Here is a 24,309-nt window from a genome sequence, read left to right as displayed (position 1 = left end):
CCAGCTGCCCCCCCCCCACCATTGTATAATTGGGGTTTAGGATTCAGGTGTTTGATTCACATCTGTTTGTGGGGCGGGGAATGCTGTGTTAAAGTGAATTAAACTGGAGAGTGAGAAGCAAAGTTCAAAGAACATCAAGCTATACGTCAGAAGGCTTCTCTGTTAGAGACTTAGCTGTAATTTTTTTTTAAACCCTTGTACTTCGGTGTATTGTCTCATAGGTGGAAGATTGGTAAGGGTGGGCAATGGGGGTCAACTGACTTGCCCAGGGTCACACAGCTGGGAAGTGGCTGAGGCCTGGTTTGATTAGCTGTAATTTTTAACAGTTGATTGAATTGAGTCATAACTAATGATAATAAAAATGTTTTTAAATACCATTAGCTGAGGATGAATTAAAAATAGAGTAGCAGTGGGGAAAAGGTAGTGGTGAGATAACAGAGTCCCCCAAGAACTGATTCTGGTGATAAACATTACAAAAAGAGTTTTAAAGCCTAGTTTGGAGGCAAAGGAGATCAGAGCATAGTAAAGACCCTTTTTAGAGGGGAATGGAATGCTGGTGATAAATAGGAATGCCTGGGTGGGTTAAATGATTAAACTCTAGGCCTTAGTTTTATCTTTGAGAAATGATCATTGGCCTCAGAAGGAGAGAGCCCAAAAGGTGTCAACAGGAAGTGGCCAGCCAAAGTCAAAGGAGACAGACAAGATCCAGTTGTTCTAAAAAAACATCTCTAATGTTTGCTAAGTCTTCATCATATGTCTGAAAGATCTTGGAGGTCCAGGGAGGTGCCACAGAACTGGAAGAGGGGACTATGCCAAATTTCAAAGACTTAAAGGTGGATTCTGCCAAGTCTAGGCTAATGATTTTGAATTCTGTCACATTCCTAGAATTCAAAGGTAAAGGAATGGTTAGGGAGTAATTAGAAAAGCCTGTTTTAGTTTTTCTGTAACGCTTTCTGCTATTTCACCATTTTCATTTCTGGAAAAGAAATTCCTGCACTCTCCACATTTTGCCCTCCTTTATATCAAAGATACTCAAAACTACCCATTATGGTAAATCTTTTTTACAGTTCCTAAAACATGCTATCCCAGTGTTCTCTATCTTCTCTGCTATGAAAAGTACTAACATTTTTTTCAACTATTCTGTTCATCTATTTCGTTTTTTAAAGTTTTTATTTGTTGTCTTTGTGTATAATGTTCTACTGCATCAGCTATTTCTCTCTGTAAGTTAATAGATATCTTCCAGTGCTTCTCAGAATTCCTCATGTTTTCATTTGCTATTCTTTCTACCTCTTCTTTATTGGTGAGAATTCAGTTTGTTTACCATTTTTTCTTGCCCCCAAGAGTTTTCTCTGTTGAATGTTTTTTTATGAACTCAGTTGTGGCCTTGGTTTGGTTATAGAGAAAAGATCTGGCAACATGGTACAATGAGAATAGTTCTAGATTTGGAGTCCAGAGGATCTGGGCATTACAGAGCTGCCATTTATTCCTATTTTGATATTTACTTTCCCTGTCTGGACCACACTTCTCTAATTTGTATAATGAAACAAGTTGATTCTAAAGTCTATCCAAGCTCTAATTATATGACTTAGAAAGTAATGGTCCTCTAACACCCTTTGCAGCTGTAAATGTTTTTTCACATAATATTGTAGACTTATAATAGTTAGAGCTATTCCTGGTTAAGCACAAATCTTCTTGGTATTTCAGGAATCAGTGACATTCAAGGATGTGGCTGTGGAATTCACCTGGGAAGAGTGGATATATTTGAACTCAACACAGAGAAAGTTGTACAGGGATGTAATGTTAGAGAACTATAGGAACCTGGTCTTTTTGGGTAAGAACAGCCACTCCTCTGGACTTTTACTATAATATTGGAGGCTTTCAAGAATTTAATAGTCATTCTTTGGCATAGAAAAGGAAATTATTCCTAATCATTTTATAGCCAAGAGACAGAGTACTTATGCTACCTGCTTTAAGGGAAAAAGTCTTTGCTTAGTATGCCTGGAAACTAATTTTTCTATCTCTTGTTATCCTTGAGAATGCCTAGATGTTCTGTTTAATTCCTGTGTAATAATCATCACATAAAAATGTTCCTAAGCAAGGAGTGAGTCAAATGCAGTATTTTTCCTAAGGCATACACTATATATAACGTATTGTTCCATAAGGTAGAACATAATTCAGTGTTCTTTTTTCTGTCCTTGAAGTCTTTCTAACATGGCTACTTGTTTTCCAAGAAGTGCTTGAACTAGTTTTGAATTTTTTAATTAAGTTTTATGGGGTTTTTAAAATATAAGTTCTCATTTTCCCCTCCAATGAAAACAACAGCAAAAATTCTACTTCTCCCTGCAACCAGTCCATTTCACTCTCCATGTTTGGGAGCATTTGAAGGGGATGGCAATCTCAGACATAATCACTTATAAAAGCAGTGCCCTTGATGGTATAAGATACATTCTACACCCTCATTCTCACACCTTTCTTCTGAGAGTAGTGAAGATTATTTCATGCATCTGTTTTGTGATGTATTTCTGTGATGATTGTTCCTAGAACTTTTTCATTTTCAATAAACAGGATATGCCGTTTCCAAACCAGATATGGTCTGCCAATTGGAAGGGAAGGAAATATCTTGGATACCAAAGCCAGATGTTCTAAGAAGCAGCTATCCAGGTGATTACCTAAAATGCAAGCTGAAGGTCTTTGGAAAATACAGCCCTGTTGGTCATTTTAAGGCAAAGGTCTTGCAAAATGTTGAACAGAGTGGCCATACTTCTCACACAGGCTTATCAGACCTATTGAGAAGAGCCGAGACTTTAAAATTTCATTTTTTAATTCAAGAAATTACTTTCTATGCATTTTTATTCACATGTGCCTTCATTCTCAAAGAAATTTGTTGACTCAGTCTGGAGTGAGCATTTCTCCTCTGTTCATTAGAGATTATCTTATCTTAAGCAGGCATTCCCTGGTCTTGTTTGCAAGAATTAATTCTCCCTTTTAAAATAAGCACATGGGGACAGGTAGGTGGCTCAGTCAATAGAGAGCCCCTCCTGGAGATGAGAGGTCTTGGGTTCAAATGTTGCCTCAGACACTTCCTAGCTGTGTCTCTGGGTAAAGTCACTTAACCCCAATGACCCAGCCCTTACTGCTCTTCTGCCTTGTAATCAGTGCTTAATATTGATTCTTACAAAGAAAATAAGGAAAAGAAAAGAAATAAGAAAAGAAAATAAGTATAAATATTAAACTATTCACAATATGTCCCTTTTGCTCCTGAATTCACTTCTGATATTTTCTTCAGTTTCTTTTTACGATTGTTACTTTGCTCTTTTTACTTTTCAAAAATATTTAATTTTAATCTAATTCTTCTTTATTAAGTATATCATTTCATATGTCATCTTGTTCTTTGTTTTGAAATTATATTTATAAAAGCACAATAATATATTCATATGATAGAATTTGTTCAGCCTTGACCACATCATTAGACCCAAAGGTTTTCAATATTTTGGTATTTCACAAAAAGCTGGTGTGACTATTTTAGAGTGTAAGAGGGGAAAATAGATATTTAAGGTATGGTCGCCAGGAATCTGATTAGCTCGATTCCAAATTTAAAATAGACCCAAGTCAGGATGGCTTTTATGGAAGTTTATTTACAATTAGGAAGGTTGAAGGTAAGGAAATAGAGAGAGAGAGACTTTGGCCCGGACCAGATGAGAATTTAGAGGAGCACAGAGGTTGATTAAACAAGGCTTCTAGCCACAAGGCCTTTTACAATTAGAGAGGCAAGAGAGGCCTCCTTGAGGGTAGAGACTCCAGAAACACCAAGGGAGAAGAAAGGAAGTCAGCCTAACTTACCCACGTGACAATTCAGAGGGAAGCCGTCTGAGGTCTCACCAAAGATCCTTCAACACCAAGTTCAAAGTGCCAACTGCCTCCACAGGAAGTTGCCATCATATTTGAAAGACAGCAGCTTTCGTCACTTCCTGCATCCACCTTCAATTTCAAGTGGACAAATGGCAGCCTCAACACTGTTTTGGACTGCCCAAAGGGCAGTCCCTTGTTCTTGATTTGTTACTTATTGTAACATGTGCGTAACTCATCTCCCCTCCCCACTAATTTGGGTGGGGTGACATTATTTCTGACGGCTAGAGTCTAACAATGAATGAGGATGAGCTAATTCCATTTACACAAGTGGGACTCCAGGACTCAAACCCCAATTTCCAAGCCCTAAAGTATTGGCATAGAACTGCTATTATGCAGATCTTAGTCAGTCAAGTCTCTGACCATGTGCTTTCTTTAGCACTATTAACAGCTTTCATATTCCCTTCTGGAATCAGAGAGGCATTTAAATCACAGTCCTATAGGCTCAGGTATTTGCTGTAGAATCAGAAAAAGGATAAATAATGATTATATATGTACTTCCAGTACAAGATGAGAAAAAGGGAAAATCAATTGCTCTCATTAAAAAAAATGTTTTAAAAATCAAAAAAATATATATATAGCTTAGAACTAGAAGGGTTATGTTACCCAAAAATGAGATTTTCATTCTGTGAGTATAAATGGATCTTACAAATAGCAGATTCACAATGCACATTCAAATAGAGTACCATTATTTCCAATAGCACATTTTAAAACAATAAATAATGATGTTCAAAATCATATACTTGTTACAACCTGTAACCCTTGGCAAATGCTATTATTGCTTCCATAGCAAAATGTGATATTTTAAAAAAAAAGAAACCTTCTGGTATAATCATCCTCAGATAAGAATATACAGGAGCTCCTAGACTCTCTGTATTTAAAAAAATCCTGGGTAGGAATGCGTCTACCCATTCCAGGCAATAATATCTCTTACAATAAAATATATAAGAGCTTTATCCTTTTAAGACAACAATTCTTAAGGATTTAAAGTAAAAGTTAAAAAATACCTCTTGTAAAATTACAAGGTAATATTCAAAGCATGGAAACTTTCAAGGTTCCTTGCAATTACCAAGACAGAGTAAATTTTAAAAGACATGCTCTATAAGATGTTCATAGGTGGTACATATAACTGCATTATTTCTGATACAGTAAGCTTTAAGTAAATTAGGAAATATAATAACATCATAAGCAGAAACTTCATTAGCGTAAAATGATTCAGTGCAACAGGAAAATCAACGAAATAAGCAAGATTAATTTACAAAAGTAATTAGCAAAATACAGTAAGATAGTCTCTTTAAAAAAAAAAAGAAATAAAGCTCATTCAGTTCCGCGGTTTAGGGGTTATTTTCTAAAAGTTCAAAGTTCTTCCCCTGAGTTCAGTTTTTAATCACAAGCAAGTCTGAATAGGCAAGGGTAAACGCTAGTTGCTAGGTCCAGACGCTATCATCCACGTGGGCTCGGGGTTAGTGGAGAAAGGCTCAGGAAAACTACCCACATGTAGAGTCTGTGTGGGTTGTTGCCTAATTAGGTCTTTAGAGAAAACACGTGGAAGGCTAGAAATAGGGGAAAAAAGGGGAATATACTACCCAAATGGTTTGTGGCAGAGCTGAAGCAGTCTCTGGAGGTCAAGATCTCGGCAAGTCAGGACTGGGTTCCTTCCCGGAAATCTCAGGAAAAGCAGCTCGGGGTTCTGGAGTGGAACGATGGCTTGCAGGCTTTCGGCGCAGCAGGGATGGAGATCAAGTCAGGAGTCAGGAGATCAGCGGCAGAGACATACTGGCTGGGCTCCGGCATTTTAGTGTAAAGCCAAAAGCCCGAATCGGCTGGCCTGACCTCCCTCCCAAGGTGGTTTGGGCTGGACTGGCTGGCTGAGTCCAGCCGGAGGCAAAAACGTGCTCTTGCTTTTAGCAAAAGCATGGCAAGGAAAGCCACTTTCCTTTTTTAAAAAAGTGCTCAAAAGAGCTGAGCCAGACGGCCAAAAAGCAGGCATGGCTATCGTTAGGCTATCTGGAAGATTTAGAGTTCGAATTTCGACCTTCTGGTTCGCCAAATTATTAAGATTAAAAATGATAAAGGCTGATATAATAATATAAATTAGTATTTTAATTAAAGCCATGTTGATAGATAAAGTTATCAGACCACGCGCTTGTAAGCATTCAAAACTGCCGCCTCCATTACTGCTCCAGTCTGCTGGCCAAGAGAGCCTACTGGCAAAGAGCCCACTCCCTCCTAACCCAGGAGATTATATACCCTCTCTGCGTCGACGTAGGCCTCCCCATGCCCAAAGACCAGGAAACGGAAACCAGTTGGACCATGTTGGATCACGGGAAATGTAGTTTTGATACATTTCCCCTGTCCATAGAAATATATACACTTTTAGATGGCATTTTCCCAAATTTCACTTTTACACAAGAGAGAGATTTTTGTTTGTTTTCAGTAACATTTTGAGGATGTAGACCTAGTAGTGGAACCATTGGATCAAAGGGTATGAACAGTTTTATACCTCTAGCTAAAATTACTATGTTACTTTTCAGAAAAATGGCATCAAGGGCAGCTGGGTAGCTCAGTGGATTGAGAGCCAGGCCTAGAGACAGGAGGTCCTAGGTTCAAATCCGGCCTTAGACACTTCCCAGCTGTGTGACCCTGGGCAAGTCACTTGACCCCCATTGCTCACCCTTACCACTCTTCTGCCTTGGAGCCAATACATAGAAGTTAAGGGTTAAAAAAAAAAAAAAAGAAGAAAGAAAAATGGCATCAGCCACTTAATAAGTATCTATTTCAAATTCGGTGTCAAAATTTGTTTTCATTTTAAAGGATCTTTGCTAATCTGATGGCTAATTGGTAATATTTCCAAATTGTTTTCATTTTTACTTCTTTGATTACCAGTTTATGTAATGTTTCAGATGAGCATTCCTAATTTCTCTTGTCAAAAATTCCTGTATGTCTTATTCTTATGATTTGAATCATTTCTTTACAAAGTAGATATTTTGAATTTTTAGGAAGAATTTATGGCAACAATTGTCTGATATCATTCTCTTTCTTCATACTTCTTTTTTATTGCGTTTATTGATGTCACTTTCTATTTCTCCTCCTCACTCTAAATTAATTAATTCTCCTTTATCTTTTTTTTTTGTCACCTCTGATTTTAAGGTTATACTTATACAATCCAAAAGTCATCTATTTTTATGAATAGTCTTTTCTTTCCTTTCTTTCATTCCTATGTCAGCCATAAAGACATAGTCATCCTTCTAGGTATTTTTATCCTAGTTCATTTCATTTTTTTTCACTCTGCTTCAATTTGTGTAAGTCTTTCCAGGTTTTTCTGAACTCCTACTTGTCATTTCTTGTAGCACAGTAGTATTTAATTATAATCATGTACTATAATTCAGCAATACCCTAAATGATGGATATTTTGTCATTTTCTATTTCTTTGCCTCCACAAAGAGAACTCCTTTAAATAGTTTTATACACATAGGTCCTTCCCCTTTTTGTTTCCTATCTCTTTGGGATACAAACCTAGTCTTGGTATTACTATATCAAAGGACATATATGGTTTTATAGCCCTTTAGGGCTATATAAAAAGATCCAGATTACTTTCCAAAATGGTTGAATTGGTTCACAGCTTTCCCAACAGTGCATTAGGGTCTCAAGTTTCCCATATCCCTTCCAAGTTTTGTCATTTTCCTTTTCTGTCATAATAGCCAAACTGATAGGTGTGAGGGGTACCTCAGAGTTGTTTTAACTTGCATTTCTCTAATTAAGAGTGATTTAGAGAAATTTTTTTTGCATGACTACAGAGAGCTTTAAGTTATGTTGTCTGAGGACTCCTTGTTCATATGTTCATATCCCTTGACCATTTATCAGTTGGGGAATGACTTGTATTATTATACATTTGACTAATTTCTCTATGTTATTTGAGCAATGTTATTTTATTTTTTTAATGTAAAAGTGTTATGATATATTAATCTAAATAATTGGTATTATATAATGAAACATTAAAATATGATATAATATGATTAATGTAATAAAAAGTGACATATAATAAAATATAATCCATGTAAAGGATTGCAAAGATTAATATAACTTATTGCATATATTTATATACTATGTAATATATTAATATATCATATCACTGCACATATATAGCATTTTAAAGTTTATAAAACACTTCATATGAGTACCCTCATTTCCTCACAACAATATTAAGAGATAAATGCCATTATTATACCCACTTTTCAGACGAGTGAACTGAGGCTGAGAGATATTAAGACCCCTCCTGGGTCACACAACCAGTAAATATCTGAGAAAGCATTTGTACTCAGGTCTTACTGATTCTAAGTCCAGCATGCTATCCACAGCACCTCCTTGCAGAAATGACACCTTTATTAAAGAGACTTGGGGAAAAAATTGCACCATTATGATTACTGTGTATTACTCTCCATCTGATTTCCTTCTCTTTAGTTTCTGACTACCACATCCCTTGATTTGCCCTCTTTACTATCAGCCTGTCCCCTTCTATTATTCCCTTTCCCTCCTACTTTCCTATAAAGTAAGAGAGATTTCTATACTTAATTGATTGTATATGTTCTTCCCTCATCACTTCCAGTGATACTATGGTTTACTTACTTCCCTTTCTACCCCCTGATCTTCCCTCCACTGTAAAAACTTTTTCATGCTGCTTTTATGTAAGATAATTTACCTCACTCTATTTTTCTCTTCTTCCTCTCAATGCATTCCTCTTTCTCATGCCTTAATTTTATATTTTTTATGTATCATCCCATCATATTCAACTCACACCTGTTCTAGTAATGACAAAGTTCTTAGGAGTTACAGGAATCATCTTCTCTTGTATGGATTTAAACAATTTATCCTTTATCAACTCTCTTTTGATTTCTCTTTTCTGTTTCCTTTTTTATGCTTCTCTTGAGTCTTATATTTGAGAGTCAAATTTTCCAGTCAGCTTTTCTCTTTACATTAGGAATGTTTGAAAGTTTTTATTTCATTAAAAACTCATTTTTGCTCCTGAAGGGTTCTCCTAGTTTCTCCAGGTAAATGATTCTTGGTTGAAATCATAGCAGCTTTGCCCTCTGGAATATCTTATTACAGGTCCTCCTATCCTTTAATGTAGAAGCTGCTAAATCTTGTCTTATCCTGATTATGGCTCCACAATATTTGAATTGTTTCCTTTTGGCTTCTTGCAATATTTTCTCCTTGACTGGGGAGTTCTAAAATTTAGTTATACTATTCCTGGGAGTTATCCTTTTGTATTCTCTTTCAGGAGGTAATTAGTGGATTCTTGCAATTTTTATTTTACCCTCAGGTTCTACAATATCAGGCTAATTTTTCTTGATAATTTCTTGAAAGATGAATTTTAAGCAGTTTTCTTAATTGTGGCTTTCAGGTTGTCCAGTAATTCTTAGGTGATCTCTCCTGATTTATTTTCAAGATGAATTGTTTTTCCAGTAAGATATTTCAAATTGTCTTCTATTCTATTTTTTTCATTCTTTTGACTTTGTTTGATTGTTTCTTGATGTCTCATGGAATCATTGGCTTTCGTTTGACCAAATCTAATTTTATGGAATTATTTTGTTGAGGAACCTTTTGTAGCTTTTCTATTTGGACACTTCTACTTTGTAAAGAGTTCTTTTCCTCAATGAATTTTTGTGCCTTTTTTCCATTTGGTCAATTCTGCCTTTTAAATAGTTCTCTTCAATGGATTTTTGTGCATCTTTTTGCCAAATGGCCTATTCTCTTTCTTAAGGTATTAATTTCTTCAGAATTTTTTGTCCTTCCTTTACCAAGCTGTTGACTTTCTTTTATGATTTTCCTGTATCACTCCCATTTATTTTCCCCATTGCTCAAAAACCTATCTTATTTTTTTTTAATCTTTTTTGAGCTTTTCCACTAATTCTTTTTTGGCTTGAGAGCAATTTCTATTTCTCTTGGAGGCTTTGCATACAGCAATATTGATTTTGTTGTTTTCTTCTGAGCTTGTGATTTGGTCTTTCTTATCACCAGAATTACTTTGTGTTGAATTTCTTTTTTTTATTTGCTCATTTTCCATCCTTTATTTTCTTTTAATTTAAAAAGCTGTTAAATTAGACTATGTAACTATGATGAAGGGAGCATAGTTCCAAGCTTCAGATTCTTTAAGAAACTGCTTTCAGTTTTTCCAAGGTGCTGTTATGTAAGGAGGGGTGTGTTTAATACTCTCCCAACCTGTGTACTCTGGTCTGTGAGCAACCACAAGCACCCTTTTATTCCTTGGAATTGTGACCAGGACTCCCTGTCCCTCTATAGCTGTAAGCACTGCTGTATGCTAGTTTTCCTCCTCACACTGAGACCATGTTCCCAGACTGAGACTTGATTCTGTGTATGGGAAATGTGACAAGGGTTTTGTATTCAGAGCCAGAGAGGGACCCCAATAATCTCCTTCTGAGAAGTAGTATCCCTCCTCCCCCACCTTACCCTCTGTGACTGAGCAAGTTAGTGTTTGATAAACCCAAAGATCCCAGCTTTTGGGACAACAACTTATTATTTGACAAAAACTGCTGGGAAATTGGAAAACAGTGTGGGAAAAATCAGGTTTAGATCAACATTTCATACCTGATACCAAGATAAATTCAAAATGGGTAAATGACTTAAATATAAAGTGTGAAATCATAATAAATTAGGTGAACATAGAATGTTATATCTGTCATATCTGTGGGAAAGGAAGGAATTTAAGACCAAGCAAGAGAGAGAGAGAAAATTATAAAATGTTAAATGAATGACTTTGATTATGTCAAATTTAAAAGGTTTTGTACAAACAAAACCAAAGCAAACAAAATTAGAAGGAAAGTAACCAAATGGGAAAACATTTTTATAACAAAACTCTTTGACAAAGGTTTAATTTCCCCAATATATAAGGAACTAAGTCAAATTTACAAAAAATCAAGCCATTCCCCAATTGACAAATAGTCAAGGGACATGAATAGGCAGTTTTCAGATGAAGAAATCAAAACTTATCAATAAGCACATGAAAAAGTGTTCTAAATCCCTCCTGATTAGAGAAATGCAAATCAAAACACCTAGCATATTGGCCAGTATGGCAACAAAGGAAAATGATAAATGTTGGAGGGGATGTGGCAAAATTGGAAGACTAATACACTGCTGGTGGAGTTGTAAATAGATCCAGCCATCCCGGAGGGAAATTTAGAATTATGCGCAAAGGGCTTTAAAAGAATGCCTGCCCTTTGATCCAGCCATACCACTGCTGAATTTGTACCCAAAGAGATAATAAGGAAAAAGACTTGTACAAAAATATTTATAGCTGCACTTTTAATAGTGCCAGAACATTGGGAAATTAAAGGATGTCCATCAATTGTGGAGTGGCTGAACAAATTATGGTAGCCGATGGTGATAGAATACTATTGTGCTAAAAGGAATAATGAACTGGAGGATTTTTATGTGAACTGGAAAGACCTCCAGAAATTGATTCAGAGCGAAAGGAGCAGAACCAAGAGAACATTGTACATGGAGACTGATGCATTGTGGTACAATCAAATGTAATAGACTTCTCTACTAGCAGCAGTGCAATGACTCGGGACAATCCAGAGGAACTTATGAGAAAGAACACTATCCACATCCAGAGAAAGAACTGTGGGAGTAGAAATGCAGAAGAAAAACATAGGATCTATAATGTGGTTCAAAGGGGATATGCTTGGGGTTTTGATGTTAAAAGATCACTCTACTGCAAATATGAATAACATGGAAATAAGTTTTGAACAGTGATACGTGTATAACCCAGTAGAATTACTTGTCAGCTCCAGAAAGGGAGAGGTAAGGGGAGGAGGTAATCATGAATCATTTAACCATGGAAAAAATATTCTAAATAAACTTTAAAAAAAAGTAACTAACTCTTTGAGGAACTAAAAACTTTGGGAAAAGGAAGAAAAGTCAGGATTCTTTAGTTCTTTATTCTTTCTTTCAGAGAGCAAAGAATTTACTGGGGATAATTCTTATGAAAGTCATGATTGTGTGAGGACCTTCAGGAATAATACACAACTTACTGTGCATCAAAGAATTCATGCTGGAAAGATTCTCTATGAATGTAAGGAATTTAGGAAAACTTTCCTCTCCAACACAGCTCTTATTCTACATCAAAAAACCCATACTGGAGTGAAACCTTTTAAATGTAGTGATTGTGGGAAGATTTTTATGATGAAGACTCATCTGACTGTGCATCAGAAAATTCATATTGCAGAGAAACCTTATAAATGTAGTGAATGTGTTAAGGCCTTTAGGAAAAAGATACAACTTACTGAGCATCAGAGAATTCATACTGGAAAGATTCATTATGAATGTAAGGAGTGTAGGAAGACTTTCCTCTACAATTCAGGCTTCAAGCGACATCAAAGAATTCATACTGGAGAGAAACCTTATGAATGTAATGAATGTGGGAAAGCTTTTGGGATGAAGGCACATCTGACTGTACATCAGAGAATTCATATTGGAGAGAAACCTTATGTATGTAGTGAATGTGGGAAGGCTTTCCGGTCAAAAGGACATCTTACTATGCATCAGAGAATTCATACTAGAGAGTTTCTTAATGAATGTAAGGTATGTGGAAAGGCTTTCATCTGCAAAGCAAATCTTATTCGCCATCTGAGAGTTCATACTGGTGAGAAACCTTATAAATGTAGTGAATGTGGGAAAGCCTTCACAACTAAGAAAAATCTTATTGTACATCTAAGAATTCATACTGGTGAGAAACCTTATGAATGTAGTGAATGTGGGAAGGCCTTTAGGATGAAGGAGAAACTAACTGTGCATCAAAGAATTCATACTGGTGAGAAACCTTATGAATGTAGTGAATGTGAGAAGGCTTTTAGAAATAAGACACAACTTACTGAGCATCAGAGAATTCATACCGGAAAGAAACTTTGTAAATGTAAGGAGTGTGGGAAGGTTTTCCTCTACAATAGAGATCTTATTCGACATCAGAGAATTCATACTGGAGAGAAACCTTATGAATGTGGGGAATGTGGGAAAGGCTTCAGTAGGAAACCAGAACTTATTGTACATCAGAGAATTCATACTGGAGAGAGACCTTATGAATGTGGAGAATGCAGAAAGACCTTTAGGAGGAAGTCAGAACTTACTGCCCATCAGAGTATTCATACTGGAGAGAGACCCTATAAATGTAGTGAATGTGAGAAGGCTTTCAGGAGAAAGCCAGAACTTATTGCACATCACAGAATACATACTGGAGAAAAACCTTACAAATGTAGTGAATGTGGGAAGACCTTCAGACAGAAGATACATCTTATTCAACATCAAAGAATTCATTCAGGAAAGAATTCTTAAGAGTATAATGCATGTGGGAAAATCTTTAGACTGAGATCATTATCCAGGAGAGATTCTCATAAATGTAAGTAATGTGAAATAGCCATACTGTAAATTTAAGTATAAATTTTCCATTTTTCTTGTTTTTTTTTCATGATGTGGTTAATATAGGGAATAGGTTTTGCATGGTTTCATATGCATAATTGATATATTGATTGCCTTGTCAATGACTGGATAGAGAGATAATTTTGAAGTCAAATTTTTTAAACGAATGTTAAAACTACATAAATAATAATTTTTTGAAGATGATGGAAAGATTTGGAATCACCTACAACATGTGCCAGATTTTGAACTCTGAAGCTTGAACCTTTCTATAGCAGTGAAGAAAAGCCTAAGATTTTCTGCCTGCTTCCCTGAATGAAAATAATCTGCTTGCCAATTTTAGCCAGTTGGGTACAAAGTCCAATAGAGACCAATTCATGGAAGTCCAAAATTGAGCTCTAGGCTAATGGAAAGGTTTGTGAATGACAAATATAAATACTATCAAGAAGTTGGTTCTGCAGCCACTTGACCACTCCTAGAAGAGAGTCATCTGGTGTTTTATGCTTTAAAGAGTTGGGAATGATCTAGGTCATCACTTAAAGACCCACTGCTCCAGAGAGTAAGGAGCTGCTGCTCGATCTCTCCTAACCAATGCATACAAAATTCCTCAAGGGGACATAAAAACGAACCCAAACGATCAAAGGAACACCACAATGGGGTGCAGCATTGAAGGTACACAGAATCGGGGCATTTTCACGCTATAAAGGGGTGAAACAGCTCTCACTAAAACGTGAGAGGAAGAAGCTACTCCACACACACACACACACACCATGCACAAAGGCCAAGGCCAACGCACAAGAGTGAAAGCAGGATTGGGGCAACCAGTAAACCACTAGCAGCCCCAGGGTTTGTACCTGTGAGCTGTGGGACCCCAAGAGGCTGGGGGGATGCATGGACTTTCCCCTTTGGTGCTCCGGGTGTGAATCTCTAAAGCAGGGAATTTCCCCAGCGCCTTGTGTGGGTGAAAGCGCTGCCCAGGGCGTGAATGAAAAGCCCTAAAGCAGGGACTTTCCCGAACCTATGTACAGGTAAAGGCAGGGCCCTGGGAGTGAATTGAGATCTCCAGGGCAGGATAGGAAATTGAGTGAGGACCCAGCGCAGACGGGAGCCTGGCTGTGGAAGCAGCCCCCAAGACTGCTGAAGGAGCCTCGGGCAGAGGGGCCAACCAGGGACTACCGGGAGGCCTGACCCCAGGACAAGAAGACCGGAGCCATCAGGAGCTTAGAGGGGGCAGGCAGACCCTGAGTGTGAAGACAAAGCTGAAAAGGGACGGGGCTAACAATGGCAACACAGAAGAAAAAGATTAGTAAGAAAAATGCTGGAACACTCGACAACTTTTACACAGAGAAAATCCGGACCACAGAGGAGGACAAACAAATAACCAAACCTTCCCCCCCAAAAAAATGAAAGCAGGTCACAAGATATTGAAGAGTTCAAACATGAGATGTTGAGGAAGGTGGAAGAAATCTGGCAAGAAAATAACAGTTTAAAAGGCAGAATTTCGCAATTGGAAAGTGAGGCAAGTCAACTGAAGACCAGAAATGACCAGACTGAAAAGGAAAACCAAAAGATTATAGCCAAAACCCAAAAGATTATAGCCGAAAACCAGTCCTTAAAGGCTAGAATCGAACAATTAGAAACCAATGATCTCTCAAGACAACAAGAACAAATAAAACAAAGTCAAAAGACTGATAAAATAGAAGGAAACATGAAATATCTCAATGACAAAGTGACAGACCAAGAAAACCGGGCTAGAAGAGACAATTTGAGAATCATTGGTCTTCCAGAAAAACCAGAAATTAATAGAAACCTGGACTCCATACTTAAATTATTCAGCAAAATTGCCCTGAAGTTCTACAACATGAGGGCAATATAGACATTGAAAGGATCCATAGAACACCCTCTACACTCGATCCAGATAAGACAACATCCAGAAATATAATTGCCAAATTCAAGAGTTTCCAAGTAAAAGAAAAAATCTTACAAGAAGCCAGAAAGAGACAATTCAAATATCAAGGAGCACCAATAAGGATCACACAGGATCTGGCAGCCTCCACGCTAAAAGACCGCAAGGCTTGGAATACAATATTCAGAAAGGCAAGAGAGCTGGGCCTTCAGCCACGGATCAACTACCCATCGAAACTGACTATATACTTCCAGGGGAAAGTATGGGCATTCAACAAAATTGAAGATTTCCAAGTTTTTGCACAAAAGAGACCAGGACTAAATGGAAAGTTTGATACCCAACCACAAAAACCAAGAGAAACATGAAAAGTTTCTAAATCCATGGCATCTGATGAGGTTACCAAGAGAGAGAACATGAAAAGAGAAGAAAGGAGAACCTAGAACCAAATCTTGAGAAACACCTGTGTGATATGAATGATGGACTTAGACTACTTAGAGCAGGAGAGAACAGACCTTACACCTGATCTAATTCTCTTGCCCCCTTATTTCATGTATAAGGAAACTGAAGCCTACGGAGATGAAATCACAAAATCATAGACTCTCAGACTTGAAAAGGATTGTAAAAACCTACAATCTAGAACAGAGCTTCTCTGGACAGGGTCCATGGATCCTCAAGGGTTCAGTGAATAGATTTTGGGGATCTGTGAACTTAAAAAGCAAAAAAAAAATCACATATTTCTTTTCACTAAAAAAAAAAAAAAAAAAAGACCCACTGCTCTAGCATGTCCACCTCCTAGACCAGTGATGGGCAAACTTTTTAAAGAGGGGGCCAAAGGAAAGGACATGCTCATCTGTCAGTCTGTTTCCAAGGCAACTCTTACGAAGTTTCATTGTATTGTATCCTACTCATTGTATTAGTCAGATTAGGAATAATATTGCTGCAGGATAGAACATTTCAGGGGGCTGCATCTGGCCTGTGAGCTGTAGTTTTCCCATCACTGCCCTAGACCATAGGTGTCTCATTAGACTCATTGTCTGGAATTGCTGTTGCTCTAACAGCTCCTCTTCAGTGATTTTGAGGTTTAGATTTTAAAATTAATATCTAATACTCCAAGTATTATATTTAATAAGATTTATTAAAATTAAACTTGAAGCAATAGGGAAACTAAAAGGCTAGGGTCCAGAGGGAGCTCATCCAAGCCACCCACGTGGAAGGGAGAGCGAGGGGGAGAAGACCCCAAAACTATATACAAACAACTTAATGTTGCTCGTACATGAAAGGGAAAAGGAATTTTGGGAGATAGAGTCCAAGGGTTCAAGATTCTAATTAATACAGAGGCTTCTTTTCACTTCCTGATGGACAGGCATTAACAGCTTGGGAAAATAGGCTACAGTCACAGTAATGGGCTTTAATGTTTTAATCTAAAGCCTGTTAGAAAACTACTGAAATCCAAAACAATGACATAGTCTGACTCATGGTTTAGGAAAATCAGCTGGCTAATTATGTAGAGGAAATGTTGGAAAGGAGAAAGTGTGCCTGTATGTCTCTTTGGTTTGGACCTGTGATTTCAACTTTATAGCAAAGTCACAGTTTGGAAGTTCCATACACTCATCAAGATGGATAACTTCTTTGTGAATTATTGTCCTGGGCAAACCATGATTCCAGAGGACTAAAGATAAGAATGATACTCATCATCTTTCAGAAAAGTGATGAATTTAAATATAGAATAGGATTTAAATTGCTCATAGTGAAGTTAAGGTCTTCCAATTAGAGGGGCTTTGGAAAGGAACATGATGAAAAAGATAAAATGGAATACACAAGGAACTGAGGCTTTTTTCCTAGAAATACAGTGATCCCTCACCTATCATGGGAGTTACGTTCCAGAGACCTCCACAGTAAGTGAAAATCCATGAAGTATCGTCATTATGTTTATTTTATTATTTATAAATATATATATATATATATTTAAGGCTTTATAAACCCTTTCTACGCTCCTACAAACCTTTTTCTTATTAACCTACATTGACTGAGTCAATCAGAGCCCAGAACACAGTGCTGTGGTTGGCCACCTTTCATTCCATCAGCCAATAGTGTACCGCAATAAGTGTAACTCCCTGATACAGAATTAGATATATATTTTTTAAAAACTCGCAATACAGTGAAGCTGTGATAAGTGAACCATGATATAGTGAGGAACAACATATAGAGAGAAAGTTACAGGGTAGGCTCAGTTCTGGCTCTTAGGTATCAGCAGAGAAGGCAAGGGAGTTAGCCATACATGGCTATGCCTTCCTTTTCTATAGCTCAATTTTTATCACTTAATAAATAATTCTAAATTAAGGTAGAGTCTCCTGAGAATTTTAATCTTTACTTACTTTATCAGAGCTAGGTCTTCATTAACATTCCAAGCTGGTGACAAACATCTGTTGTTGGGAAGAAGTTTCTCCCTTATTGCCCAGTTCCTGATGCTACCTCCCCCCTTTCTTGAAACACTATAATTTGTAACTTCCTCCTCCTTCAGGGCTTGGTTCTACCCCAAACCTCCTTACATATGTTTGTTTTCTTTCTTTTAAAGGAAATAAAGTTGGCAAGCATACTGCGGCTTTCTGGTTTTTACAGAGCTAATAGTTATAATGTCTGTGACTCTTTGGACTTTAGGGGAACAGGAAAACTGTTCCTCTCTGGTTTTTAAGGGTTAAGACTTGTACAAGATAAAAAGATAATTTGTTGTGTTAACTATGTACTAGGAATTGGATAAGCAGTAGAACTATAAATACAATTTAGTAAATCAACCCTTGCCTTTGTTTAGTGTTAAAATGTTTCTACTGCCTTTGTGTTACTTAGAATTACCTTGAAACATCAGGATTAATCTAATACAACAATGGCATATGCTATGGAAATAATCCCACACATGTTCCTGCACAAGAATAATTCAGTCCTACCCAGAGAGGTCACTGAGTCCCTGCAGATAACACTGAGGATATCTTCTTACATATTATTAAAGTCACATCCTGGCCCATATTGCAAGTTGCTGACCATCTTTTGCTGCTGGACAGAAATTCCTCCTTTGGTGCCCAATCCCAGAGGCCTCCTCCTCCCAGGCTCTTTCTTGAAACAGTATATAATCTATTACCCAGTCAAACAGCTTTGTCCTGAGTTTCAGCATATGTATCTTTGAATTCTCTCTCTGTAGAATATACATCTTTGTGGTAGAAGACTCTTTTCTCTTTAGTTATTTAAAATGAACAATTATGGCTCTTTGATTAAGGCATTAATACCTTCCAGGTGTAAGAATGGGATTTGTGCAGACTCTCTCTCTCTCCCCTCTATCATAACATTGGTTAGCTGGCTCTAATTATTATTATAAAGGTCTTAACTTTGTAATAGGATAAAGTATCACATCAAGATGAAGTGTAAGTCAGGGGGACCTCATGTGAAGGTAGCTGAGAAGTGATGTGAAAATTCTAGGAAAGATGAGGTAGAAATTCAGCCATGAGAACTAGGATTTCAAGGATAAAAAATGCATAATTTCATTGGTAAAGGGGTGAGGCTGTTACCCAGGAAAGAATTGTATTATTTATTAGTAAATAGAAATAAAAGTATTTCTTTTCAAAACCTTTGCTATTCCTAAATTTTGAAGGTCTGCCTGCTACCAAACTTAAGTAATTTAGTCTCAGGCCTTAAGGCATCCACCTGGGCTGGATCCTTTTGGTTTTTGATTAGAGGTGGGAAGGAGACCTCTCCTTTATCTTTAAACAAAAACACTCTCAGTAAGATATTTAAAAGCTGAATGAGTCACTGTTTCCCAGATCTAGATAAAGATTCACCTTCTGGGTGATAAAGTAATGAGGTAAGACTTCATATCTCTAAGTCTGCCTCCTTTATCAAAATAACCACCAAAGGAGACTCTAAGATAAGGTCCTAAGGATGAACTGTCAGACAAGTCCGAAAGAAGACACCCTTCCTTACAAAAGACAGGGTCAGGACTTACCAAGCCTCTTTCAAGTAAGAGGCAGACATGAAACCCCCATACTTTGTCATTCCCCTAATAATGAACCATATTTGTTCTTTCTTTTTTTTTTTTTTAAACCCTTACCTTCCATCTTGGAGTCAATACTGTGTATTGGCTTCAAGGCAGAAGAGTGATAAGAGTAGGCCATGGGAGTCAAGTGACTTGCCCAGGGTCACACAGCTGGGAAGTGTCTGAGGCCAGATTTGAACCTAGGACCTCCTGTCTCTAGGCCTAACTCTCAATCTACTGAGCTACCCAGCTGCCCCCTCATATTCTTTCTTATAGAAATGGCCTCATATTATTTATTGCTTAAAATTCCAGGCAGTACTTTTTGGGGAACTCATCTGGGATGGAAGTTAAGAGCTCCACATCCCAGAGCCTATCTAGAAATTTCTGCCAAATCTGTGGTTTCAAAAAGGGACAGCTTTTCCCCAAAGAGATAGTATTCTGGTTGAGGGAATCTGTGGTTATGGATTAACCCTGTCCCTGTGCATGACAGTCATACTTTCTCTGGGAAACTGAAAAGTGAGTTAATAATTTAGTGTAATTGTTTTGTGTCCTTGTTTCTGATTGGAACTTAGAGTCTCCCATCTTATGTTGAGGGGTTGAGGAAAAAAAGGGAAATATCTTAGGAACTATGCATGTCCTTTTGCTTGCATGCCTCTTTTCCTTCTATTATCCATATATGTAATAGCATTGGGAAATATTCCCTCTTTATTATGCAGCAGACTGTGGGCAACTTGAAATCCCGGAATATCTGCTCCTTAAAGGAATTGATTGTAATGCTCCATATAAATACCCCAAGATCCTTTTCTGCTGCTGCATGTAAAGGTCATATTTCCAGGGTTAAACCTCTTCTGTCAAAGAGTGCTGATAAAACTGAGAGGCCCAAATGTACTAACTACCTTAGAATCCATTGACAACCAGGCAACAGAGTTCTTCTTCAGTGATGGTAGAATGGACTGATTGGAAAGAATGCCTCTCCTGGGGCTACACTGTCGGTCTGTCAATGTCTGCCATCTTTTTCAGCTATATACTTAAGGGAAATTATTTTTACAGAGTTAAAGCCAAGATTTTATTAGGATTCCTGATCATGTCACTCTCTCATTTTTATAATAAAATTCATTTCATGTTACAACCATTCTGGAGAACAATATAGAACCAGGCTCAAAGGGCCACAAAAGTATGCATACCCTTTAACCACCAATACCACTGAGGGTCTGTATCCCTCAGAGATCAGAGAAAAAGGACTTACTTGTACCAAAATATTTTAGCAGTTCTTTCTGTAGTGACAAAGAACTGGAAAACTGAGGGGTCGTCCATCACTTGGGGAATGGCTGAACAAGCTGTGGTATATGGTTGTAATGGAATACTTTTGTGCCATAAGGAATGATGAACAGGATGAGTTCAGAAAAACCTAGAAAGACTTAAGTGAACTGATGGAAAAGTGAGGTGAAAATAACCAGGAGAACAGTGTATACTGTAGGAAAATATAAGTAATGGGGTCACCAGGGATATTAAAATCAACTATGGGGTTTGTGGGAACACTCTCTGGGATGTAAGAGAGACTAAAACTGATCACTGAAGTATTGTATAGCTACACCACTCCCAACTGGAAAAATAACAGCCAACTGTCACTCTGGCCAGAAGCCTTGAATTAACTGACAAGGTAACAAGGTGAAATTGGGTTTTAATTAGAAACAACTAAAAGGAGGGATAGGAATAACTACTCTAAAATCTTAACACCTAATAACAAAACCCAAAGGGACAGGGAAGGACTTATTCACTACACTAATTTAAGCTATTTAACTAACAGGGCCCAAGGAGCTATACTGGAGTCTCTGGGTTTCTGCCTCAAACCTGGAACCTGCCAGGCTTGAGTACAGCTAGGGCTTTTGTGGCTTTGGGATTTCTCACTGCAATCCACTGATGATGTCTGGATGCCAGGAGCTACAGTTGTCTCAGGAACTAAGCAGTAAGGGTTTTGCTTGAAGCACTGTCCTCTTCTCTTGTTCTTTCCTTAAATGCCACACCACACAGGATCCAGGGGAAAACAGGATGCAAGATGTCCTTTGCTCTGAGTTCTCCCAGGCTGGCAACAGTTTTTGCCTACCACTAATGGAGTCCACACACAGAACACACATAGACTTCCTCCTCCTTCATTCCAACCTGGAATTCCCAGCTCCAGCTCCTTCCTGCTAGGTACTTCCTAATCAATATATAATCAATACCTAATAACCATCTAATCTAATCTTACTCATAACAGTTCCCCCCCTTTGCACAAAGCCAAAATTACCAAAATTTTGGTATTTGAGCACTACAAACTAAACTAAAATTCTAACCCAAAATAACAAACAACCTACACTAACTCTATTCTATCTAATACTATCCTACTCTACCCTACACTAGGGATTTCAACAAGGAAAGGTAAAAAGATAAATACATTGAATAGTTACATAGTTCAAAGCATAAAACAACAAGTAACAATGCAAAAATTCCCAACAAAATCAACAGCAAATATGAAATATCAACACAAAAGTCAAAACAAACATCAAACACAACTCCTATTCTAATACAGAAATATCCTACCAACTAATAAATGCAAACCATTTTGGAAAAACATTTTAACATGACGTTGCATAAGTCTTTACATCAAAATTAAAACAAAACAGTAAACTCCCTTATGCAAATTACATTTGAATGTTTGCAACTCAATTACATCAAAGTATTCACAGAATTTACATTTATACACATATATACACATTCAATATATACATAATATATACATACATGATATACATATATACATGTATGTACACATAATATACATATCAAATATACATGTGTACACCCTTTACATATATACAATACTTACACTATAATACAATTTACAATATACACATACTATTTACACAACTATTTACATTACTTGTGATATGTGATCTGTAGTATGTTATATGTTCTTCATGTAATGCAATTTTGTTATGTCAGTTGTATCTGCACTGTAATGTACATTAGTACCTTATGTTATCCTCTAACCTAATCTAATACTGTATCTATTCTACTAAACTATTCTAAACTAACCCTAATGTATTAGTGTATTAGTCTAGCTACATCTATCTAAATAACTAGATAATCTTTGTTAGTAACTAACTATCCTTTGTTAGTACTTACTTATCCTATAGCTAATTCTAATTTTGTTAGTATTATACATTGTCTCATTCCATAAGGAACAGAATGTATCCTAACATGTTTGTGTTGTATGTATCTGATTTGTTATGTTGTTTCTTTGCTATATTGTGTTGCAACATGTTACTGATGGATGTATGATACCTACCAAAACTCCAGATCTCCTGTAGATCTCCTCCAGATCTCCTTTCTTCTCACGATGTTCCATTCCTCTAGGAAATCCTCTCTTCTTCTCTCCGGTTTTCCTCTTCTTCTTTTCTCCATCGAAGGTCTTGATAATTTTATGTGCAATGTTGGATGCATATGAGTATGTAATGATACTATATACATTACCCAAAAACTTCCAAACTATTTAATCCAAATTGTCCATGATTAATCCTCTTCTTTAAGAAAAAAAAAAGTAACAGAAACATATGATGCCAACTCTGAAGGACTAAACCATCATCAGCAAAACAAGTCTCCAAGATAACCAGAAAGGACTCAGGATGAAAATGCTATCTACAGCCAAAGAAGAAACTGTTGGAATCTGATTACATATCAAAGCATGCCATCTTCCGTTTTATTTACTTCATGTTTTTTCTGGTTGAAGTAATTTATGGTTATGCATAAACTCTCTCCTAATATGCTACAGTTGGATTTCTGGGGAAACAAAAGGGTGAGTGAATAATTGTGTTTTGTCTGTTTTGTGTTCTTGTTTCAAATTTGTATTTAGAGCCCCACAACTTATGTTGGGAATTTGACAAGAAAGAGAAATGTCTTCATAGGAAAAAGAAATAAAATGAAATTCATTTCATGTCCTGATAATGGGCAAATACAAAATATACTGTTTAACATTCAAAATGTGCAGCTCTCTAACTAGTTATATTAATTAGATTGTGTTGAAAGGTCTTAATGTATAAAAGTCTACTTCTATTTATGTTGAGCCCTAACTGTGGAAGCAGTTGTAAACTTAGGGTGATGAGATAAGAATTTAGCTATAACCTCCTGCCTTAAGATTGCACTATAATAGGGATTTCCTGGCCTGGATAAGAGTATAACCAAATCTTTCCTCAGTAACTTTGTTTTAAACAAAGGCTCTGATCAGATGAGATGGGGCATATTCCTAAATAGCTGGATGACTGGACTTTAAATTTCTCCTCTCTTTACATGACCAACCTTATTTATAAAATTTATTATAAGATTTTATATTTATTTATAAGATTTATAAAATCTTTGATTTGAAGATCTGTAGGAGAAATAACATTCTAATAAAGTCATTTTCTCTTCTAATTTGAGAAATATGTATCAGGTAAGAAACATTTTCAAATTCTTCCAGCAGTAAGCACAGATCCAAAAGTAAAATCATAACCACTAGTTGTTAGTATTCTGGAAAAAGCAAACATGTTTCCTAGTTAACTGAAGATTTTCTTCTGCTTATTTCTATTTAAAATTTTTCTTTGAAGTCAATTTTATTTGAAGTATCAAGGAAAATAACAAGCTTCCCCAGCCCTACATTGGATGTTGACTCTTATATAAAATTATTTTTTTGTGTCATGCTAGGGTGGGGTTTAATATTTGGGTAAATTTGGTTTGACTCAGACTCCTTAAAAATGATTTGTTACCAAATATCTCTAAGTTTCTGCTGGACATTTGACAATTCATCTGGATAGTATCTTGGTAACCTCTGCTTTCAAATCATGAGATGTTGCAGAGAGAATGATATACTTTTTAAGTGATTCTGTATATTTAGAATAATTACTCAAAGGGCTTAATAACTTGAAGAAAATATTGTATACATTATATAATATTTATTTCATGAGCATTGTGGCAAAATAAAATATGAATACCTAAAAAGAAAAAGAAATAAAGTGTAGTTTAATTTGGAAAA

General features: G+C 36.7%; 2 protein-coding genes across 2 annotated transcripts in view; one reads left to right on the top strand and one right to left on the bottom strand.

Annotated features, from left to right (window-relative positions):
• LOC123233177 (zinc finger protein 850-like) overlaps positions 1 to 24,309 on the bottom strand; it is a 282,653-nt gene that overhangs the window by 88,487 nt on the left and 169,857 nt on the right. The gene's annotated exons all lie outside the window — the stretch shown is intronic.
• Positions 12,109 to 24,309, top strand: part of LOC123236560 (zinc finger protein 420-like) — a 31,997-nt gene continuing 19,796 nt past the window's right edge. Inside the window, exon 1 of the mRNA XM_044662968.1 lies at positions 12,109 to 13,222. Coding sequence (XP_044518903.1) covers positions 12,109 to 13,222 — 1,114 coding nt within the window. The remainder of the gene's footprint in view (positions 13,223 to 24,309) is intronic.

The sequence above is a fragment of the Gracilinanus agilis genome, chromosome 2 (genome assembly GCF_016433145.1).
Source record: "Gracilinanus agilis isolate LMUSP501 chromosome 2, AgileGrace, whole genome shotgun sequence".
Classification (NCBI taxonomy): domain Eukaryota; kingdom Metazoa; phylum Chordata; class Mammalia; order Didelphimorphia; family Didelphidae; genus Gracilinanus; species Gracilinanus agilis.
Note: the sequence above shows the minus strand (reverse complement) of the source record. Positions and strands in the feature narration are given on the sequence as shown.